Source organism: Zootoca vivipara, chromosome 4 (assembly GCF_963506605.1).
Source record: "Zootoca vivipara chromosome 4, rZooViv1.1, whole genome shotgun sequence".
Lineage (NCBI taxonomy): Eukaryota > Metazoa > Chordata > Lepidosauria > Squamata > Lacertidae > Zootoca > Zootoca vivipara.
In genome coordinates, this window is record NC_083279.1 from 58,963,936 (window position 1) to 58,987,886 (window position 23,951).

At 39.1% G+C, this 23,951-nt stretch overlaps 1 protein-coding gene across 1 annotated transcript in view; it reads right to left on the reverse strand.

Annotated features, from left to right (window-relative positions):
- ROBO1 (roundabout guidance receptor 1) overlaps positions 1–23,951 on the reverse strand; it is a 577,320-nt gene that overhangs the window by 504,768 nt on the left and 48,601 nt on the right. Inside the window, exon 2 of the mRNA XM_035116286.2 lies at positions 3,943–4,083. Coding sequence (XP_034972177.1) covers positions 3,943–4,030 — 88 coding nt within the window. The 5' untranslated portion in view covers positions 4,031–4,083. The remainder of the gene's footprint in view (positions 1–3,942; positions 4,084–23,951) is intronic.

The following is a 23,951-nucleotide window of genomic DNA, read 5'->3' on the forward strand; positions in this document are numbered from 1 at the left end:
TATGGGCATACACTGTGGGACTCATGTTCACTGTGAATCAAACTGCTGTCTGAGATCAGTTTTAGTATTAAACGTGAATTCTTATAATGCTGGGAACTTTTTACAGACATTTCAACTAGACATTGGTACATTATGAAAAGCCAGCATCCCCTGAGTGTTTAACAAACTTCTGAATGTGTGCATAATATGGATACCACAAGGAATTGCCCCATTACTCTCCCTGCAGTGTCCTGCACCCACTGAAAAGCATACAGTGGAACCTCGGTTTATGAACACCCCGGTTTACGAATTTTCGGTTTACAAACACAGCGGACCCATCTGGAACGGATTAATTCACTTTCCATTACTTTCAATGGGAAAGTTCGCTTCAGTTTATGAACGCTTCAGTTTATGAACAGACTTCCGGAATCAATTACACCCATGCTTCGGGTTAAGTACGCTTCAGGTTGAGTACTCCGCGGACCCGTCTGGAACGGATTAATCCACTTTCCATTACTTTCAGTGGGAAAGTTCGCTTCAGTTTATGAACGCTTCAGTTTATAAACAGACTTCTGGAGCCAATTGTGATCATAAACCGAGGTACCACTGTATTTGAAAGGGTAGGGACACTTCTCCTGAAAAGCAAGGGCACCATTGTGGGAGCCTGCAACAGTTGTAGGAGCCTGCAGCAGCCTGCAGTCTTGCCCACATCCCTATGAATAGCCATCCAAGAATCATCTCCCCACTTACCCCACCTTTCATGCCAGAAGTGAAATCTAGACATGTAGAAGCTATATCAAAGAGTTTGTCTAAGTCTAAGTAACTTTCAGCAGGGCAACAGCTAAGGGCAATTTAATTCAGGTAAACATTTGCTAACCAATGAGTATGCAGGTTGTTATCTTTTCGTTGTAAAAGCTTTGCAAACTATTATTTTTCCTGTTTTGCTGACTGACCTATATCAAATGGATAAAATCTATTACAGTAACTGAACTAAAATGTTGAGAGATTAATATCATAATTTAAGCTTGCCTTATAATCAGCCAGTCCTAGTTTCTCCTTATCTATTTTAAACCAATACAAATCCAGAAATCATATCCATAGATAATGTTAAAATCTTAACAGAATAAATATATCAGGTATAAGATATCAGATATAAGGGTCTCAGAACCTATCATCACTGAATACTGCAGTCTTAATGAAAATTGAACCCAGACCTCCTATTAAATTTTTAAACATTCTCCTGATAAACTGGTAGTTGCTAACAAACTATTACTGCATCATCTAATGTTGTTGACAAGCCTTTGTGGCAACATTGTTTATAATATAGAAGCAACATCCTAATGTATTCCTCGGATTAATGACAACAGTAGATGTGTGACCATAAGGGAAGCAACATGAGTGTTTCCATTTGTCTCTAAGAGAATATGGATTGCATACTTAATTTACATACAGTAGCATACCAGTATACACAAGAATAAAATGTCCATTACCTACACAAAATGTCCACTGCCTACATCAAAATATAATATGCCCCCTGTTGCTGGGAAAGGTTGAAAGGTCTCCCGAACTTTTCCTTATTCACTTGAGTCTGTGAACCCCAGAAGGAGAGGGCCCACCTCTAGCCCAAGACAGACAGTTGTGTGGGTTGTGTTTTCACCTATCATGCTGACTGAATGCAAGGTTGCTCTATTATCTCCCAAATACCAAGGGAGTTTTTACATGTTTTGTTTTCTCAAGATCCCTTGAAACACAACCCCATTTGGTGTGGATTCTTTTGTTTACCTTCACTCTTTTCTAAGCACAACCAGTTAAATCTTGGTTTTTAAGCAACACCAAGGAAGGCCTCAAACAATTTTGGGAGGCTCCCTGTAAATAAGCTGAAACATCCTGATGTCATAGGGAAGGTATAACAGTTGAAGCCATAGTAATTTGCATTTAGGTTGTACTTGGCTTTTCTATTTATTGCAGTTTAAATTATACATACTGTATAAGTTTTCTTTGTGAACCATTCAAGTTTTAAAACGCAACACAGACAAATCTTTTTTTAATTTGATGTGCTCTGAAAAGGACTGCCAAAATCTTTGGCTAAATTGGCTTCATTGTGTTTTGAGAGTCAATATATGCCAACAGGTTAGTAATACAACCCACATGATATATAAACATGTCTGTATAATGAAATAAAAACAGGACAGTATAATACTTAGGCTGTATGATTCTTTCAATTTGAAGCTTGCTTTAGCACACTATTTAACCATTTTGAGAATACCTTGTAAGTAGTTCATTACCTTCCTAACTCCTGCTAGCTCTATTGACACATGAAAGATTCTGCCTTAAAAAAGGGTCTGTTGTAGCAAAAACAGCAGAGTATATTGTGGCAATTTAAAGATGATATTCTCAGCTGGCAGATTAGAGTACAGCCTACAAAGCAGTTCTGTTAGCATAAAGACTTTCACCTGTGAATAGAATACCCTCTCCCTCTGCCCCTAAATCTGTTCTGAGGGTTCTCCCAACCCTTTCTGTGCTGAGGGATATCAGATGAGCAGCACAGCTTCACCAAGCTGTCCACTATTGCCACAGACATAATCAACACAACCCCAGTTTGCATCCAGAATACACCCACCCACCCACCATATTCTGTCTTCTATAGTCATATCTCATAATACAACTGCATTCTGTTCAACTTGTGAGACAGGAACTCATATAGGAAGGCTTTACATTGGTATTCTTAAAGCTGCAGCCATTCAACACACTGAAGACAGACTAGTACACATGCATAGCACAGGGACAGACCCTGAAGAGAAAGCAGCAGAAAATTGGTTGTTGCCATCTACACCTCCAAGCTAAAAATGAGTACCATCTTAGCCAATGGTGCTTCTCTCTAACAAGCCTCAGGGGACATTTACACACAAACTAAACTAAAACCAAACTGGCTTATCCATAGCATGACAGAGACACAGAAAGATGCACTAGCTCTGCAGGAAATGTCAGTGCAAACTCTATGTCTCCATACTTGTTTATAACACCCTAGTGAATAATATCAGATGTATCATCTGGAGATCATCCTCAAAGGGATGAGATCACATCCCAGCAATGCCCTTCCTTTTAAACAGTCTTTCTGGACACAAATTTGATATAGAAACAGCAGTATTCAGAAACTGGTGGGACAACATTTCAGTCTCTCAGAGCATTTCTGTTGCTGGCATGAAGGCCACTATCTATCTATATCTATCTATCTATCTATCTATCTATCTATCTATCTATCTATCTATATCTATCTCTCGATTTAACAATTGAGTTCTTACTAATACAGAACTGGTATTATGTGACACCTGCAGTAGTGCCAGTTCAACGCATGTAAGGTAAGGCGATATTATAGGTAAACTGGTCCAAATATGTTAAGAGCTTTGTAAACTAATAGTATCATTTTGAACTTGGCCTGGTAGCAGAATGGCAATCGGTGAAGATCTCTGACCACGGAGTTTTAATAAACTTCAAAGGGAGGCTCCAGAATGAAGTAGAATTTATTAGCAAACTGGATTCTGCTCCATTTGGTCTACTGAACTTTGGTTTTCATTTCTACTGCAGATACAAAATTAGCATACAATCTCTAGAACTATATTGTTCAAGAATTCATCAGTGCTCTGGACTCTACAGTGGGAAGAGACACACCATTCTTAATAATTTATTTATATTTTAGCTGTTTATTTTCTATAGTACTGTTCCTTGTTATTCAAGAATTATTCTTAAATCACTTTTGCCCTTTGTGTTTTTAGGTAACACACACACGTGTGTGTGTGGTGTGTGTGTGTGCATGTGTGTAACAGAAAAACCCAGAGAAGCCATTTAGTGCCTACAATAATAAAACATAGAGTACTCAAATTTTGCAGTCTCTCTCTCACAGGTACATTCACACTGACAAGTCACATTCTGTGGTACAAATGTTTTGTATAACACAAATCCTACCTGGAATAAGCTGACCCAGTAACTGATGGACCCGAGACAGGCTGAGTACAGCTACCACGACAGTAAAAGAATAACGTTTCCATTTCATGTTGCTTCTGTTCTTGCATTACACCAGCCCAACAACACTTTTAGAAATGTTATCTGTAACAAGGAAAAATTAGACTGTTTACATTGTCAAACAATTCAGAAGATTTTAAAAAAATATTCTGTGCTGAATTAATCTCTAGAATAACCACACATACAAACACCGCAAAATCTTCTGCTATGAGACTAAGTTGACTCCTGGCTAAGGTCTCTCATTTAAGAAATGTTGTACTTATTTGTTTGTTTGTTAGATTCCATTTGTGAATCACTTTCCTTATGTGAATCGCTTTCCTTAAACAGTCTCTAAGCAATTTTACAGTAAAATCAACAATTAAAACAATTCCATATGTGAAAACAAATGAAAAACAATTCCATTTATAAAATAGTTATATATATATATATGTATATATATATATACACACACACAATTTAAAAACATTCCCATATGTAAAAACAATTCTATATATACAAACTATTTAAAAACAATTCCAAATATAGAAACAAAGTCATATATAAAAACAGAATAGAATAAAAGGTTGAGAATGGCAATTCAGTTATGAAGACCATTTAAGAACACTCAAGGCAATAGGTGTCTTAGTATATAATTGATATATAATTTTAGATACGTAAAATATATGAAAATAATGCAACAGTAATCAGTGGTACATCTCTTCCCCCCTCTTTCAGGTTTGCAGCTTCTGTGATATTTATTTAGGTGCTGCTGCCATGGGAACCTACCCTGAAATACATCCAACTTCTTGCCCTTTCCCTCTTGTCTGCTTCTTTGCACCTTTTAACCCAAACTGACTAGCACTGTTCTGATGCAGACCTCATGGAGACATTCACTGAAGTTTCTTATCAGTGATGTCAGAGATTTACTTTTTTTGTTTCACTAAAGGGTTATTGCTAAAGCATGTAACTGAACACATGAAAATCTCAACATACATATGGCAGACCAATACGGCTACCTAACTGTAACTTCTAATAGTAAAAAATAATTGTCCCAGTGCAATCTCTTATTGGGTATGTGTTTCTGTTGAAAGCAGGGATGAGGTGGGAAATCAGGGTTCTAAAATATGCATGGAGCGTACATGAGGCTCTTCACTTCGGAAGTTTGCATTCCAATTTGTGGAGCGTAGCAGAAACGGTGACTGAAGAGAGCTTAAACCTAATGGAGAGCTATTCTCTTTCCATTTTAGCTTCTCAAATGCCTTAGCTATTGCATTCTGCACCAGCTGAGTTTGTTGAGGAGTTTTCACAGCATATATGGCATGTTACTATTCTGCAATGCATCAGAAAGTAACCCAAATGTACACTGGTCTGATTCCTTCAAGGGATTATTCTTCTTGCAGCAGAGCCATATATAATGACTGATCATTATACTAGCTAGGCAGACAAATGAACACTAATCCTTTTGTTGACAGAAGGGAGAGATGACTATTTGACCTATGTTGATATTATAATAATCAATATTGATAATATAGCATAATAAACTTTGCTGTTTCCAGAGGGATAGCTGCGTTAATCTGTTTGCAGCAAGAACAAAGAGTCTTGTGGCATCTTAATGTCTGATGTTGCATAGACATGTCAATTCATTCCATTTTCCTGACATTTCCCTGCTAATTTTCACATTATACTTCAGCGTTCACATGATGTAAAAGTTTAGTGCTCGTTTCCATGTTATTTGGTTGCACAAAGAAAAAGTTTGCAAGCCTGGAACCCTGGTCTTGGACACCAATGGCAAGGCCTTACAGAGTGTGGAAGATGCTATGCAACTGACTTTCCTTTAGTAAGGCCACTTCCTCAATACCCCCAACCCAGGATCCCATCTGCAAGTAGATTTCTGAAAGGCTTAGGAGCCGCCTTCTCTCCTCCCCCATCACCCTTTCCCCTCAACAGCTTTTTTAGCAGAGGAAAAATATCCTGTTTCCTAATGTTTGTTTCACACTAGTATGAATGAAATTTCATGCAACATGGTGCAGTGTGAAAGGAATGTAAACAATCAGGACAGAACTACCATTATAATCAGTAAAACTAACTTTTCACTGTATCTGAAGAAGTGTGCATGCACACGAAAGCTCATACCAAAATAAAAACTTAGTTGGTCTTTAAGGTGCTACTGAAGGAATTTTTTTTTATTTTAGTAAAACTAATGCAATACTAAATGCAGCCTGACAAATTTACAATGACATACCTCATCAGATATCCATGAGAGTTAATCTTAAAGGTACCACAAGAAATTTTTACCATAGTTTCCATGCTGTATGAAAATATAATAAAAACAAATGCACTTAAAATTCCCTGGGGTTGTACTGGTTTGATGGCCTTCCCCCCTGCCACCATTAATCTTGAATATATTAACAAGGGTAGAATGAGTGAAAATTGGTGTCTTCCTAACTGAAATTTATTTGCTCTCTTCACAAATTTCAAAATGCATCCTTGACAAAAAGTTGGGTTCTGAACACTTATGTTAGTTGTTTTCTTCCATCTAGGCAATACAACGAGGATAGTAATCAATAATACAAGTCCAGTTACTTAGCAACAGTGGTTGCTTGACTATCCTATCTTCTAACAATCATGACTGCGGGAGGAGAATTTTCACCCACTGGCTGTACATCAGATGGCAATGAATAAAAAACAGTATACCAAGAACTTTCAGAATTTACAAGCTTAAACTACATTTTATTCCTCAAAAGTTTCTTCTGAAGTATTAAAGAGATTTAAGCTGGAGGCGTTATCCATGGGGCATATAAAAGAAGCACAAGTTCCTCTCCTGCGGCTGCAATCATTAAGAAATCAATGCCAAATTAAAAGGGCACAAACCCCAAGGGGAAGAGAAGCACTGCAGTTAATTTAGGGGAAAGATTTAATCAATTTTTGGTGTTTCCTGCTTCCCTTAACTTGGATGTTATCTGCATGAGAAACAACTATATAAGCAATGAAACCAAAGCAAGCGAAAATGATATTGCTGCACACTTTTTGTTTTAATATCTTTGTTTTTATACTGTATTATACTACGTCAGGATCCACTGGGCAGGGGTGGGGGTCCTTGGAGCTGCACTCTGTTTCCTCAATGTAATGAGTCACCTGGTACTGCAGGTCAGAAGAATGTCTGGATACTGTGCTCTCGTGATTCAGAATGACTTTGTATAAGCAAAGAGCCAATTGGCTTCCCCCTACCCAACAGAGTATCAGAGGCCAGAGAAGACAGGCAGATTTATGACAAATTTTGGGAGAAAAACTACTTTCTTTTTCCTGTCCTGCCACAATGCGGTATGAGAAAACTTAAACCTACATGGTTTGAGATGTTAATTTACCATGCAAACAGCCCAACATCATGACACACTATAATGTCAGTGCTACGGTAATTGTCTAAGACAGGCCTTGCTTTAATGCCAACGGTGTATTTATTTTCAAAATAAACTGCTGGGATAATAGGAAGTCAGGGTGGGGGTTATGAACTATAATAAATATGTTCGCTATGACTTGTTCAGTCCTGCTGCAAGACCTCCTTCACTTACTTTAGTATATCTGTTTTCACCCTGAGAGTAGTTACAGCCAATCAGCCTCAGTTCTCCATGGCTCCTGCCTTCCACCCACCACTGCCACCATCACCACTGGTTAGGTAAAGGGAAATATCTAGTGCTGCAGCACTACTCACATGACATGCATGCACAATGAAGCAACTTCTTTTTCCTTTCACCTCCACTCCAGCCCCCATGTACCCTTAAAATAAGCTCTGAAGGAGGACTCTCCAGAGCAGTTGAGGAGGGGGCATGTGAAGGAAAGAGAGGAAGTCCCATTGCATGAATAGAACTCTGCTTATCCAGTGTCAGATACAACACAAAGTGTCCCTGTAGTCAAGTTCCTGACACTGAAACTGGCACCTTCCCAGCACCTTCCCTTCAAGGCACTTTATTAACACCCAGAAGAGAAAAAGGCTGTAGTGGACAATCAAAGGAATAGGCTGAGAGGTGAAGCCTATGGGCTTGATTTTACTGGTGTGCTCAGCTGATAGTTCTTAAGGCAGTCTTGCAGCACTGTGGTCCTCATGTCAATCTTCACTCTCATATACACTTGGTAAGTCACCAAATGAACTATATCTTAATGTAAGTACTGACAAGGAAGGACTCAAAAGGGTGAAAATGACAGGCAATCTTTAACACATGACATGCAATGTTCATGAATGCTAGTGCCTGATGGAACTCAGGTTTTCATGATTTTCAGCAAGTTGGTGAAAATTGGTGGTCCACATGACAGCTGGTAATTCGTCCTTGAAGTGATACTACTGTTGGACATACTCTTCCTTTACAGTACTGCTGATCAAGCCATAGATCACTGAAATGAACAGTTGTACTACACTTCTTTAACTATAATCCTTTAAGCTTGTCAGGGATAAACTAGATTTATTCTAAAAAGCAGCAAGAAGTAAGTGCTCCCATGATTTGTATTTGTTCAGGGATATGAAGCACTGTTTGCACACTTTGCTATATAGATACAAAAGAAAATTCGGCAGTTCTTTGAGCTGCATTGTAAAACTCCATAGAAATCAATGTCATTATAGTTTTTAATACTAGGAGAGGATGTGACCCATAGTTATTTTGAGACAGTTCTAGGGAGAAGAAGCATTCTAATCCCTATTGGCCTATACTTTCAATTTTTGCTTTTATTGGACAAGAAACAGTCTCACTACCACTGGGACCCAAGTTTATACGAATTTATGTTTCATTTTATTTGCCTTTGGGACATCATTAAAGACAGAAAGTAGATAACACATTTTAATTAGATTAATCCATACTGTTACAGAAGAATGAAAGTACATAGACCTGTGTTACCAGAGAACACAAGTCAAAACAAGGAAGGTTTCAAGCATACTTAAATGTAATTCCAAATCTGACTGCAGCCCACTGATGGAAACTTACAATAGAATACAGGGTTTAACCAAAAGTTGCTTTTTTATTATTCGTAGCCTTTCTATTTTGACATTTTTCCTATTACATTTTACTTTCTGGTCCTTCTAACTTTCATTGATTCTCAGTTCTACTGCTAGCATGAACTTCTGCATCCTTCTGTGACCATGCTATCCTTTCTCAGTTTCATTCCATTTTATTCACAGGCTTGTTTACCATCATCATATCTACTATAAATTATTGCTTCTAAAGTTGTACGTATAGTTATACTCTTGTCCCCATACCTCTTTCCCCATCTTCCTTCATTTCCCTTCACTGTTCTTCTTATTAAACCACCAACCTCTGCTCCCAAAGTCCATCTCCACCTTTAACATTTGCTAGCCTTATCGCTGCATTGTCTTCCCTGCTGACATTTGATTTTCCCCCACCTATTTGTTCTTTATACACCTCTTCAGAATTGCCCTCCTAGCCTGTTGCTAATCAAGGCTTCACAAGTTATTCAAATCCCATTTCATTTCCATTGTTTCATTTTTTAAAAAATTGTCAAATTTAGGCAAGCCCTATTTTCTGTTTTACACTCTATATAATAATGCCCATACTGTACATGAAGAGCTCCCAGAAATGCCATCGCTAGAAGATCTTGGACACATGAACTTTGCACAAAATAAAAAACCCAAGGTCTCCATTCTATCAATTGTTTTTAGAAAAATTGTATTTAGTAATTGTTTCTGTTAAATGTATGTTTCCAGACACATCTCTTAAGTGAAAAAGAATCAGACAAATCTTGTATAGGAAACAGCATTGAGTTTCCTTGCTGTGATGGTGGGAATTACACATACAGGGAATCTTTGGTGGTCATTATATACTTAAAACATAGACAACTAGTTATTTGTTGTTGTTGTTTAGTCGTTTAGTCATGTCCGACTCTTTGTGACCCCATGGACCATAGCACGCCAGGCACTCCAGCCTTCCACTGCCTCCTGCAGTTTGGTCAGACTCATGTTGGTGGCTTCGAGAACACTGTCCAACCATCTCGTCCTCTGTCGTCCCTTCTCCTAGTGCCCTCCATCTTTCTCAACACCAGGGTCTTTTCCAAGGAGTCTTCTATTCTTATGAGGTGGCCAAAGTATTGGAGCCTCAGCTTCAGGATCTGTCCTTCAGGGCTGATTTCCTTCAGAATTGATAGGTTTGATCTTCTTGCAGTCCATGGGACTCTCAAGAGTTTCCTCCAGCACCATAATTCAAAAGCATCAATTCTTCGGTGACCAGCCTTCTTTATGGTCCAGCTCTCACTTCCATACATTACTACTGGGAAAACCATAGCTTTAACTATACGGACCTTTGTCGGCAAGGTGATGTCTCTGCTTTTTAAGATGCTGTCTAGGTTTGTCATTGCTTTTCTCCCAAGAAGCAGGCGTCTTTTAATTTCATGACTGCTGTCACCATCTGCAGTGATCATGGAACCCAAGAAAGTAAAATCTCTCACTGCCTCCATTTATCCCCCCCCCCCCCAATATTGCATGGCACTGGTGCTAAAGAATGTGTGAATCTTATGCTTTCAGCATGCAGTGTCAGCATGAGAAAAAGGCTTTCCTGCAACCTGCACACAGCAACAGCAACAGCTAAACAGGCAGTGTGATAAAGTATTCAATATAACTGTTTCTGTCCCTTTCATCTTCAAATGAATGCTAAACAGTTATCTTAAAAAGTCATGCAGTCCAATCACACTAGATCAAAATTGTAACTACTTGTGAGAAAAGTTAACAAGATTAAAACGTTTAGTATCTATAGTTCACTCTATAACAAAATCTAGCTGTGTGCCCTGAAATGCTTCATTCAGAAAAAAGCAAATATTGGCAGATTTTCTCCAAAGCTTATATTTGTTTGAAAGGGAAATACAACTTCGTTTAATTTTGTCCTGAGGGAAGATTTTGGATTTTCAAAAACTTTGAAGTATACTTCTCCAAATTTGTGTAGTTATTTGCTTAACAAAAAATTAATAGTATTTAGTATGAACTTGAAAGATATTCTAACAGTCACCAGTATTTTCCATTTAAATCTCCAGTGTTAAAAAAAAGACCACATGTTTTCCAGAGGAAGAAAAAAATTCAAGTACATCTTTCTAAAGCCCCATGGATATGGAAACTCCCCTCCCCTCCCCCCATATATTTATTTACTATAACAATATAACCATTAAGAAATCACAGCAGTGATCTATCTATCATCTATTTATCTATCTATCATCTATCTATCTATCTATCTATCTATCTATCTATCATCTAAATGGCTATATTTTGACTCCACTTTTAGAAGACCTAAAACTGCAAGCATTTTTTAAAGCTTAACATGTTCACAATGCCTCTCAATCTTCTCAGTAGGACCAAAAGGGGGGATTCAATTTTCAAAGATAATTGTGTCAGATAACTGCTTTATCTCTTTTCAGAAACAATCTGATAAGTAGCTAATTGCCAGCCAAGTGATTTCAGAGCCACACAGCTGGACCTAACAGAAGACTACTAGGAATTAAAATGTATCCCAGAGCATACCCAGTCACAGCACCCCTTTCCCCAGGAACCAGGTCACTAAGGGTGAATAAAAGGATGTAACAATGATGTTGGGATTAAAGTTGGCCACAACTTTTTTTAATTCAATTTCAGGTAACTTTGGCATGTATCCCTCTCAGCCCCCTGCTGGGGGTCTGAGGCATGACAGGGTCAGTTAGGGAGGAAATGGGACCATTGCAAAATGCGGGTTTACAGAGATGCCCCCCCATCGCCAAGGGAAGCTCTATGGCCTTCCAACCATACACCTCTGGCTTTATGTACAGAGACTTCCCTCAAGACCCCTCTAACGGGGTACTCTGATATTGCTGCTGCTAGGAGGGGGTGAGTCACCACTTCATCCCTTCCTCAAATGTTAGACTATAGGATAACGCCCAAGGCCTGAACCGTCACCAGACAGCGAGTGCAAATTTAAACCAGGGCCTGGTGGAGATTGGCCAACGGCCAAAATAAACATGGTGTGGCTCCGTGAGGAAGGAGTCACCATGCTGGTTCACAAGTGCCGCTCACCCTTGGACTGGGTAAGTGGCCATTGATAGACAGGGAACGATTTCACTTAACTGACAAGATGCGTGGGACACACTATCCCTGGAGAAAACAAAACCAGAAAATGACTTTGAAATTCCTCCACACAAAAGAAACCCAGTTTCATGCTCCCTATCCTCCCAGTTGAATTTGGGACAGCCTTCACATGGCCATGTCTTCTTCACATGGCCATTGCTCAAAACCCTTTCACTTAAGAGATCAAAGGTTAATACTGTACATCAGTGCAAGAATAGACACAGAGCAGGCAGAACAACACTGAAATGCCCAGCTCTTATGTGAATGTTTTAAGTCAGCTATCCCCAACATGGTGCTCTCTAGATGTTTTGAACTGCAACTCCATCATCCTTAATTCCTGGCCATGCTGGCTAAGGCTGATTGGAGTTGGGGTCCAAAACATCTGGAGTGAACCATGTTGGGGAAGGTTTTAAGTAGTAATGGGAGCTTAAAGTAGTAGTAATGAGTGCAGCAGATGCCTGTACAGTCATTGTTACAGAAAAATGTCTATTTTCCCACAGGTGTGTTGCATTGCACTCTTTAAAAATATATAATTGAAAATGATGCAAACAGTGTTGGCTCCCATTCTTTTCTTTATAGCCTCCTGTGTAAATGAAACACTATACTAAAGAAGGGGAATCATATTCGTACCAATGCAACAAATCTAAAAATTCCAGAGGTTTTATTGCCTGGGAGGAGCCTGACTGACTCCAGCTACAAAAGCAGAGGCTGCTGAACAAACACTTGAGTAGCAGTAGCATTGTTTTCAGGGTTTTGTTGCTGTTATCTATATATCTATCTATTAATTATCTATATTCATTTTTCCTTTTTCTTTCTTTCTAGATCTTGTAATGATTTCTGTGGAAATTGTTCAATTATGTAAATCTTTTCATGTTGTAAGCCGCCTTGAGTATGGTTTTCACTATGCAAAGGCAGCATACAAATTAATGATGATGATGATAGGTGGAAGTAATAAAAGCAAGGACAGATTTTCTGGATTTTGAAGAAACAGCACTGTACTAAGGATGTAAAGTTTTAAAAAATGTACATGTCACGTATCATCTCTTTCTTTTTAATATTACATACTTTTTAGCCTCAAGAATCTTAAGGTATCCATAAAGAGAAGAAAATGCTTGTTATCCACAGAGAAAACAGTTACAAAGACTTTAAAGATGTGAACCTTGAGCATTCTGTTATCATGTCTAACAAGTTGTAGATGACTGTCAGACAAAACATTTTTGTCTGAAATCTACTGAGCAAGTTGAATATCTACAGAGAGCTTTTGAAGAAACCTGTTGTTGGAGTTATGTAGGGAAACAAAGCAGAGGTTCTGTTATAAAAGTATAGCTAGAAGGAAACATGAATGCAGTTTTTTATATAAAAATATATGTAAATAGTATTGGCAAAAGAAAATGCTAATGTGTTTCAAAGCAACAAATGTTTCTACATCAGGGGTGTAGAAACTTCAAACTCAACCCCCCCCCCAGGCCTCTCTCTAGCACTTGGGCTCTCCCTAGCCAATGACCCCACACCATCCTTATGCTGCTTTAAAAGGGAAAATTAGAATCTTTATGGTCCAGATTTTGCATTAAAATTCAGTTGAAATTTGAGAAGCTCTGCATTCTTCTATAAAGCTTTATCACTTAAAAAAAACCTTCCCAAAAACTAGTAGGTTGCTATCAAACACATCCAACTTGCTGTAAAGAAAAAGACGTACTGTATAAAGACATTGTGGTTGTAGCTGTTCATATCTTGGGTGGGGTGACTTTCTCCAATAAAGAACTACTGCATAATAATTCTTAATAGGGTAAAGGATCATTTGGGGCATTGCATCACATCACAGGACTAAAAAAAAAAGAGAGAGACCACTAGACATCTATCAGATCTAGGCATTTGTAAAAAATGATATTGAGAATGTTGCTCTATAGCACGAAAAAAGCCTAAGGACAGTGACAGTGAACTTACATTGGAAAATAGAAATTGATGGGTTTATACAGTCTAATACATTAACCTTTCACTTGTCATAAAGGCGTCATGGAAATCTTTGCCATTTTTCTGTCTGTGATGCTAAATGCCTTCAGCTGATTTAAATAAATTCATTTATATATTGTACGGACGTCAAACATTTTTAGTACATTATAAGTTTTGATGATTTTTTTAAAAAAAGGAAAGCTACTTTCCTGGAAATCATATTTGCTGTTTAAAACAATGGCTATTCTAGTCTTTGGTCCTTCAGGGTGCAGAGATCTGCAAGTTAGCTAGCTGTCTCTATTATAGTTGCATCTTTTATGTGACCCGAATTCATGGTGCTTCCTTTTCCAGATTTCATGTCTGCACCCACTAGACCCTTTGTGACACCATTAGGTCCACAGCCGTCCGTAAGCCATAGCAGCTTTAGACTTCAGTGAACTATATTACTATTGTTACTGTTGTTGTCATTTTATATTTTTAATGGGTGGAGGAAGAATTCTAGAGCAGAGGAAAGGGCACAGTATATATATATATATATATATATATGCCAAAAACATTGGACCATCGTAAAGTTTGAGAAGCTCATTAATGCTGCTCTGGACCTCTACATTCTTTCAGAATAGAATAACTGCCTTCTTCCATCAACACAAGGATTTTCACATTTGCAACAGATCTTTCCCTCTTTCCTCCCCCTGTGCACTCCCTAAATCTGTTTTGGGGAAATATCCCCCCAACCTTCTGGAGCATATGTGGCGAGTGCACTGTGCACATGCAGGTAAAGAAGAGAGAGGTTCCACCACACAAGCAGCTATCCTTGCGCTGACGGAACAAGTTAGTTGGATATTGTCCCAGGAATTTTCCACAATCAAAGCTTCTTAATAAGGCAGCAACATTCATTTTGTTTTCGCCTTTAGTCACCAGCATGACCTAAGGGTGAGTTTGGACTTTCAAAACCTAGTTTCTGGTGGTATGTGGGATTTGCAGAGGAAATGTAGTGGACAGGCCTGCCATTTTCTCCATCCTCCACCTATAATTTCTCCTTCAGAAGTTTATCCTTCAAACAGGATACCATGACATGGAAGATTCATTGAGTGGCAGAGGGTAGTGTTTGGGAGGGGGGCTTACAAGCAAAAGAGATGAGCATAGCTGGACTTATGTTGATAATCTCCCTCCCTTCTGCTATCTTGCATCATAGTAGAAGCCACAGCCAGGGTTTCAAAGAAATGTATTTCTCTAAATCTCTGGATTCATTGTTATCATTCAAGTATTCAAAGATAATTAAGAGCATACTGTTATCATGGGAAGATATCCAACATTGTGTGAGCACACTTCCATTTGGACAATGGGACTTCCATTTTTTTTCCCTGCAATCCCCCACACCCACCCAAATGTGCTCCGCTGGTTCCCCAATAATCCAGAACAGTGTGTGCGCACGTACGTGTGTGTGTGAGTGTGTGTGTGCACGCAGGGTGGCAAAAAATATTTGACTTCATCCAATACGGGTGTATCAGTAGTCTTAATATGAAAATTTTGGTTTAGGATTAGGATCCCATATTACAACTCCTAAGCAATGAAATATTTTCTGCCCTAATAGGCACAGCCTGGGGGGGGGGAGTGTTATTCAAAATTGTCAAGAAAGATTGGGAAAGATGGAGGGCACAAGGAGAAGGGAACGACAGAGGATGAGATGGTTGGACAGTGTTCTCAAAGCTACCAAAATGAGTTTGACCAAACTGCGGGAGGCAGTGCAAGACAGGAGTGCCTGGCGTGCTCTGGTCCATGGGGTCACGAAGATTCGGACACGACTAAACGACTAAACAACAACCATCAGAATGAAGGAGTTGAGACAAAAACATTTCTTTATGACATAGATGGGAGGATCTGACACTCTTTGAAATTTAAACTTCCATGTGAAATTTTCTCCTTTTTAGAATACAGTATCCTAATTTGAAATGCTGACATTTTGTAATTAGCAACACTAATCTACAACAGAATTGCTCACATTTGCATATAAATTAAGTCAACTACATCAACATGTTATTTTCCATACTTTATTTACTTTGTACTTGGCAGTGCTTTGGGGTTTACTTTTCCATAACTTAAGAATAAGCTATACAGTATATTTATGAGTCTTCTGTAGATGACAAGAAAAATGTAAATTGGATTGTACATGTGGTATAGCAAAGTCAAACAAAGATTCATAATCAGCAAAAACAAAAAAATGCATAAACAGCACAATACATTTGAAATGTTCTTGGTAAAATAAGTTGTCAGAGTTACTACGAATTGTAAACATCAGATTGTTTTTCACAAATCTAATTTGTGTGTGTGGCTATCAACTGCTCAGAATTGTTCTAGACCAGTGGTTCCCAATTAGCTAATTACTGAGGACCCCCTATTTTTCAAAAGCCAAGCCACTGACCCCTTACTTTTGAAAATTTTGATAACTCTGCAAGCAATTTTTTGAACAGAATGTGGGGTACCCCTTAATAAGCAAAGGATCTTGGGAATACTAAAAAAAAAGACTAGGGCTGAGCGATATCTGGTTTTCAACATTGTGATATATCAGCAGCTAAAAATCATGATATTTTGATATATCATGATGTCTGAAATTGGAGATCAGGCAGGATGAGGGAAGGAGCAGCCATGGATATTGGATGCAATGGGGGGGGGGATAAGCAGAGTCACCTCCATCGCATGGTTTGAGTGAGAGGGGATGGGGATGGAGGGTGAATCAAGCCACGGTCAGTGGGGCAGCCAGTGGTGGCAGCCAGCGAAAATGCACATCCACTGTGGCTGCTACTGCTTTCCTGTTGAGAAAAGCTGCTCTGCCTCAATGCCAGGGAAAGGTAGTGCCACAGTGCCTTGACGTGAGGGAGATCAGCTGCCCTGTTCTCTGTCAGCATGAGGGGAAGAGCAGCACCTTGCAATAGGCTGCCCTGCCTTCCCTCATGAGGGAAGATTGCAGCATTATCGACTGCCCTGGTCTCCCTCGGCGTAAGGGAAGGCAGCTCATCAGCAGCATTGTCGGCTGAAATCATCGCGTGATATCGACAGTGTCTTGAAATCAGCTGCCCTGCTTTCCCTCGAGCAGGGAGTGATATTTTGCTGCATATTGCTGGGTCAAAACCATTATCACAGTGTGCTTTCATAACCGATTTTGGCCAATATATTGAAAAATCGCATAGCGCTACAACAGGTCATATAATCTGTGATATTACCTTGCAAAACTAACAAAAATTTTGTTTGGGAGACGGCAAGGGATGGGGCCATGGACCTCCTGGGTGCGTTCCACAGACCCCCAGGGGTTCCCAGACCCCTAATTGGGAACCATTGTTCAGCTAAGGAACACAGCAGAGTTTCCCAGGAAATGAACTCTGAGGATACTACAAGCATTTCAGACATCCCTGGGATCAGAAATAAGATGCTGTCTTTCATATAGGAGTGGAACATAAACAAAGAATGCTTCCCCCCATTTAGTGCTGTTTTTATTTTATTTATTAAATTACTACCCCAACCTTCCTCCCAAAAGAGCTCCTTTTGTTAATAAGTAAATGAAGCACTATGCGGCAGTATGTTCTGAGACTAGCACTGAGAATACTACAAGGTAATTTTGTAATCAAGTGATAGTTTGCATCTCTGCTTCTGCTGGACTCTTAGTGTGTGAAATGTGAACAGGAGTATTATTATGTTTCATATATATTTTACCCTGAAGATCCAGAAAACAAAAACACACAATACCCTATGCAATACTCTAGCAAAACTTTCACAATTCAAAAAGCAAGCAAACCCACAACACATTAATATATACTAGTATAAAACCATTTCCAAAGCAACAGGAGTAAAATAATAAAATAGAATCTTGTAAAAAAAACCAACAACAAGCCCCACATTAGTTAAAAGTCATTTGAAACAGGTGTGCTTTGGAGGTCTTTTTGAAAATTATAGCTGAAGAGGCCAACCATACCTCATTTGGGAGGGAGTACAATAAGGAAGTACACAGCGGGTGGCGCTGTGGTCTAAACCACAGAGCCTAGGGCGTGCTGATCAGAAGGTCAGTGGTTTGAATCCCTGTGATGGAGTGAGCTCCCATTGCTCGGTCCCTGCTCCTGCCAACCTAGCAGTTTGAAAGCATGTCAAAGTGCAAGTAGATAAATAGGTACCACTCCGGCGGGAAGGTAAAGGAAGACACCATTTCATTATGTTCACCAGTTTAAATTAGCCAATCAGTAGAGGTTCCAATGCCAATCTGAAAACAGACTGGTTTAAGGATGTCCTACTAACACCCTGTCCACACATTGTTTAGGACTTCCAGTGTCAAAACCAACACTTTGAACTGGGTCCAGAAAAACACCAGTTCGCAAAGCAACTGGTATAGAATTCATGTAATATGTTCCGACTATCTGGCCCAAAAAAACATGCAAGCAACTGCATTCTCTATCAGTTCTGGGTCATCTTCAAAGGTAGTCCCACATAGAGTGCATTGAAGTAGCCTAGTCTGTATGTAACCAGAGGATGCATGAATATGGATGATCCTATTTTGTTTACACAGGGCTGGTATAAGTTGCCTTATACCGAGTCAGACTGTTCATCCATCTAGCTGAGTATTGTCTCCACTACTCAGTGGCTCATCAGATTTGCAGCCAGATGTCTCTTCTAGCTGTAGATGCTGGGAAGTAAACATGGGTCCTTCTGCATGCAAAACAGATGCTGTACCATGGAACTATGGCATATCAAACTAAGATGGTTGAAAAAAACTAGGTATTCTCTTATTATTTCTTGTGCTCAGCCATTGCAGCAATTTATTTAAGGAATAAATAGAATGAAATGGCATTTTTCCTTTGCATTTCTTGCACAGGAAGCAATTTTGCTATTAGTAGCAGATATGTGTTGAACTCAACAAAAATGCTGAGTCAATCCTTAGCTGAAATGGCCTTTAGCATGTCTAACATTTCCGCTTATTAACACTGCATAAAGAATGTTTAATGAACTATTTAGATATCAACTAAGATTAAATAGCTACGTTGAACTCGCAGATACAGCTATTAATTTATGTTATTACCATACTTCAACTTGTCTCCATGGTATTTTCTGTTTATATCCCAACTGTAAATATATTGCTTAATAGTAAACCCCATTTCCCCATGTGAATCTTCCCTGCCTTCTTTGACATCCCACACCATATCTAAACCTCCATACCCTTTAGCTAACTTGTATGTCCAAATCATATCCATACACAGTTTGCATAGCATATCACTTTGGTGTATTTCTTAAAGAAACACCATTTATGTAGCTCTCATTAAAGGCCTTTACTCACTGCAATCTTCGTTGCATATATTTAGATGCCAGGCAAGTACATTCCTCTTCCCCAGGCCTTTGGCTAATTAAACAAACTATGCCTTTTTAAACTGGGGGGGGGGAGGACATTACTGTTATTGTTTGTCATTATGGTATGTCTTTCTGCATTTTTATATTGTGAACTGCCCTCTGAACTTCGAATGAAGGGCGATAAGAAATGTAATAAATAATAACAATAATAAGATAATTTCTAGCCTCTACCTTGTATAGATGCAAATAAACAAAATGTTACAAAAAATATACCCACAGTTTCCAGTAACTTTCAAAAGAAACCCATGGAACTTCTCACCCATCGTACGATTTGCATAAGATGTGAGCAAGTAAACACACATTCATACTGGGTTGTTTGTAACAAAGGACATACTTGCACAATGGATCTTTCCCTCTCCTTCCCCCATGTGCCTCCCAAATCTGTTCTGGGTTTCGCTTCAACCCTCTGGAGCAGATGGAGGGGGAATGTGATTCCCCTAAAACCTCAGTGATATATGTTATATGATATAAGGAATCATATGGTCTTAAGGTAACCTGGAACCATTCCTTATATGATATAAGGAATCATATGGTCTTAAGGTAACCTGGAACCATTCCTTATATGATATAAGGAATCATATGGTCTTAAGGTAACCTGGAACCAAGTTTTTAAGGGCTTGTAAATTAGTAAAAGAACACTGAATGTGACCTGGTAGCATATAGACAGCTGGTACACAGAATTGTGTGCTGGAGATAGTCCTAATCAGCAGTCTAGCCACAGCATTTTGTACCAGCTAGAGCCTGCAGGCCAGCCCCAAAGACTCCTGTCATATGGAGCACATGACAATAATCAAATGTTGACATGAACAGTGATGGTCAGGCCTCATCAAGAATGGCCATACCAACCAACCATACCTGGTAAAAGGCAGTCCTAGCCATTAAAGCGACCTGAACCGCCAAAGTGACAAGGATGGATCCAGGAGCACCCTCAAACTCCGAACATGTTCTTTCAGGGGAAGTGCAATCCCACCCAGAACAGGCAACTTGCCAGTCAGCTGAATACTGGAACCACCCACACACAGTGTGTCTGTCTTCCTAGGGTTCAAGCTCAGTTTATTGGCCCTCATCCAGTTCCCAAACAGTCCAAATCAGGCACAATCTCTCCTGACTCAGATCTTGCAGAGAAATAAATCTGCATCGTGATGATACATTGCCCCCAGTCCCCTAATAACTGCACATACATATAAAGATACTGTACATATACAGATGTTGAGCAGCATTGGGAACAATACCATACCCCGCTGCACACCTTAGCTCAAGGCCCATGAATCTAAAGCACAGTCTCCCAGTGTTACTCTCTGGAAACAACCCTGTGGGTAGGAGTCAAATCCCTGTAAAACAGTGCCCATTTCACAGACACAGTCCAGGAGGACACCACAGTCAGTAGTATCAAAAGCCATGGACAGACTAAGAAGCAGAAGCACTTTCCTGTCCTGCTCTAGAAACATTCACCCATCAGGGCGACCAAAGCTAATTCAGTCCCCAAACTGCTCCTGAACCCAGAATAAAATGGATCCAGGATGAAATGGATCCAGATCTGATGTATGTGTTTTAGAGGACAGCAGGAGGGGGATATTTTTTTTTAAGAGGACAAATGACAGGGAAGGAAAAAGCTAAACCAGCTATTCCTCTACCCACTCATGCTGCTTCTCTCTTCAAACCAAAGTCAGCCAGATATATTATAACGATTTTGAGGGGAAACAAATCATGGAAGACCAATTACCTGCAGCATTGCCCCATGCCTTTACTTATGTATATGTCAGAGTTAAAATATTAGCATTATCTACAGCGCTTTAGACTATTTTGTACATGTAAGGAGACTATTTGATATTTAAAATAATACAGGGAAGCATTCAACTATTCTAGCCTCACCTGCAGTCTGAAATAATAATGACAATCAATATATGCTTAATTTCAGCTCCTGATCGTGCACTTCTGCTCCCAACGTATTTAGAATGAAATGTGAGCTACTTTACAAATGATGTGGATGGGAGCAACAAATTTTACACCCTTGTACAAATATACTTTTTAGGGAGATCCACAAATACACCAATGAGCTAAATATGCCTCTAGTTAATTATCAAAAATATTAACTTAAAATTAGAATAAACTGAACATCCAGATGGTTTAATAGCGCTAACTCTGTTTTCAGCAAGGGAAATCTTGTCTCACTACTCTGAAATAATGCTTTGAAGTAAAGGCAACTGAGAACTATTTATTTATACTTCAAAGGCTTTTGAAAATGTCTCCCAGAAGAGATTATTGAGAAAAATTAAGTAATTATGAGATGAGTGGGCAAAAACTGATAAGTGAAAAGCTGTCTAAAAGAAAACAAAGAGTCAGAATAAATGGCCCATTTTATTCTCATTGACACAACCACATTCCTCATTTTTTAAAAAAATTTTTTTGCTAAAGAATGGGGTATGGATTTGGGCAACCATGTAACTGTACTAAATAATAAATGTTAAAATAGCTAAGTAAATAATGTGCATCAGCTTGTAAAATATTTGACCAAATCATGTCAAAGGGCTCCTCGATGAAAGGAGAAATATCAGAGAAAATAAACATGTATTTGTGTATAGCACCCTTAAAATATAAGTTCTCATACATGTCTAGGAGCCAATAAAAATGTCTTCTTCTTAGGATATGGAACATGCCATTGCCATGGGAACATCAATTAATTTAAAGACACAAATGCTCTTGAGCAGCCTGCCATAGCAAGAATCCCTTTTGATTTCATTCCTTGCTGGTTCTCTGTGTCACATCTGATGTTTGTATCACTCCCATGCAAAGGAAAAGGAGGAAGCAGAAGTTCGGCACTGCTACTAAGGAAGTAGGAAGTACATACCACAAGAGTTCTTATCCATCTCACAATCTAGATGAGCAAAGATGCCTTGCCACCTACTTCCATTTTGTGACTGGTGTTGGGCTGATAGCAGGGGCAGATTCAGATTTTCATTCTGAGAGACTTGAAGGAGGTTCCCAAGCTCCCCATCCCCTACCTCCTCAGTGTTTCCTATATTGGTGACACTGCTGTTGCAGGAAGATCAAGAGATCAAGAGGTGGGAATAGTGATTTAGACCAGGATGGATGCAGGCATACAGAACCAATAATGCTCGGCTCTTGGGTTTGGAAAAACTCCCTATGTCATTATTATTGCTATGACTGAAACAGGGGTCTTTCACAGAAACACTTAAAGGAGTATCTTATCAACAGAGTATCAGGGTTCAGCTGCAGCCTTGGGGGAAGGAGACTCAGAGGCAACATTCTGAACCAAGAGGTGTGCCACTACCAAACTAACAACTTGTTTCTGCACACCATCATAATATAAGTTCCATTCATTTCAAAACTGCCCTTAACTAAATTTCTATACAGGTTTTGAAATTTCAAGTTGGCTGCTTCTGTTTTCAAAGAAGAATAAGTGATATACAAATCCTAAATTATCAATTTAATATTTATTTAACTTTAGTAAAGTGCATGTGTAGTTGGCCACTGCCATCAGTTATGGCTGGGCCAAATCCAAAGCAGTCAGAATCATACCCCCACACAATCTTGCACCTTTACATACTAACAAACCTGTAAATAGACCAACTCAAGCTTCAACTTCCATTTTCTTTATAAACTCCCTCCTCACAAAGTTTGTAAAGAGAATGATCCAGCACCCTTTATCTGTTGTGGCTGTGCAAATGGCAAACAGAATGGAGTCCTTCCAACAGAAGAATGCTCATAACTTTAATGCACAGCTGAAGTGCAAGCTATGACTTACATGTATTCAAAATCTACAACTTCAAAAGGCAATAGGAAATTGTCTTCCTTCCTACCTTCCTGGAGAGTAATTTGTTACATTGGTTTAAACCTTACTTAAAAAATGCAGAACGCTTTTTGCACAATAGGTCTGTAGAACATTACCTCTGTCTCTCACCACAAGAGTCGTCAGGAGGTCCTAGAGCCCACTTTGTTTTGTTTAAAGCTCAACAATAACACTATTCTTAATCTTTACTAATGCTTTGAGGAGAATGTAAAATCTATTCTCCCAGAACAAATGCAGCTGACTGAAACTGAAAGCTGTTTGGACCATAGGGAAGGTTATGACTGATTTTTAAATGAACAGAACTGAAATCAAACGGTGGCTCATCTTGTAACTAAGGAACAGGGGGTCACTAGCTGAACATCTAATGAAAAGCATCCATATATTAGAGCAGTCAAACATCCCATTCTGACTATGCTTCATCTAACATGCTATATTATATTTACAATGATATGAGAAAGCAATTTCCTTTCTGCCACAGTTTCAATTTATTAATCCTAATCCCCAACGCCTTACCTGCCCAAACATAGGCAACAATATTCTTTATCCTTCCTAGTTGTCATCTCTCAATGACCATGGGCAACATATGTATTACATACTTTACAATGTTTGAAGTGAGGACATAATTTAATTCCAAGAAAGTGGGGGGAGGAATCCACTCACTGTGGGACATCACCTCAGCTGCCATTAATCAGCATACTTCCTGTGGAAACCAATAGATGCATGTCTACTTATGGCACATGCCTG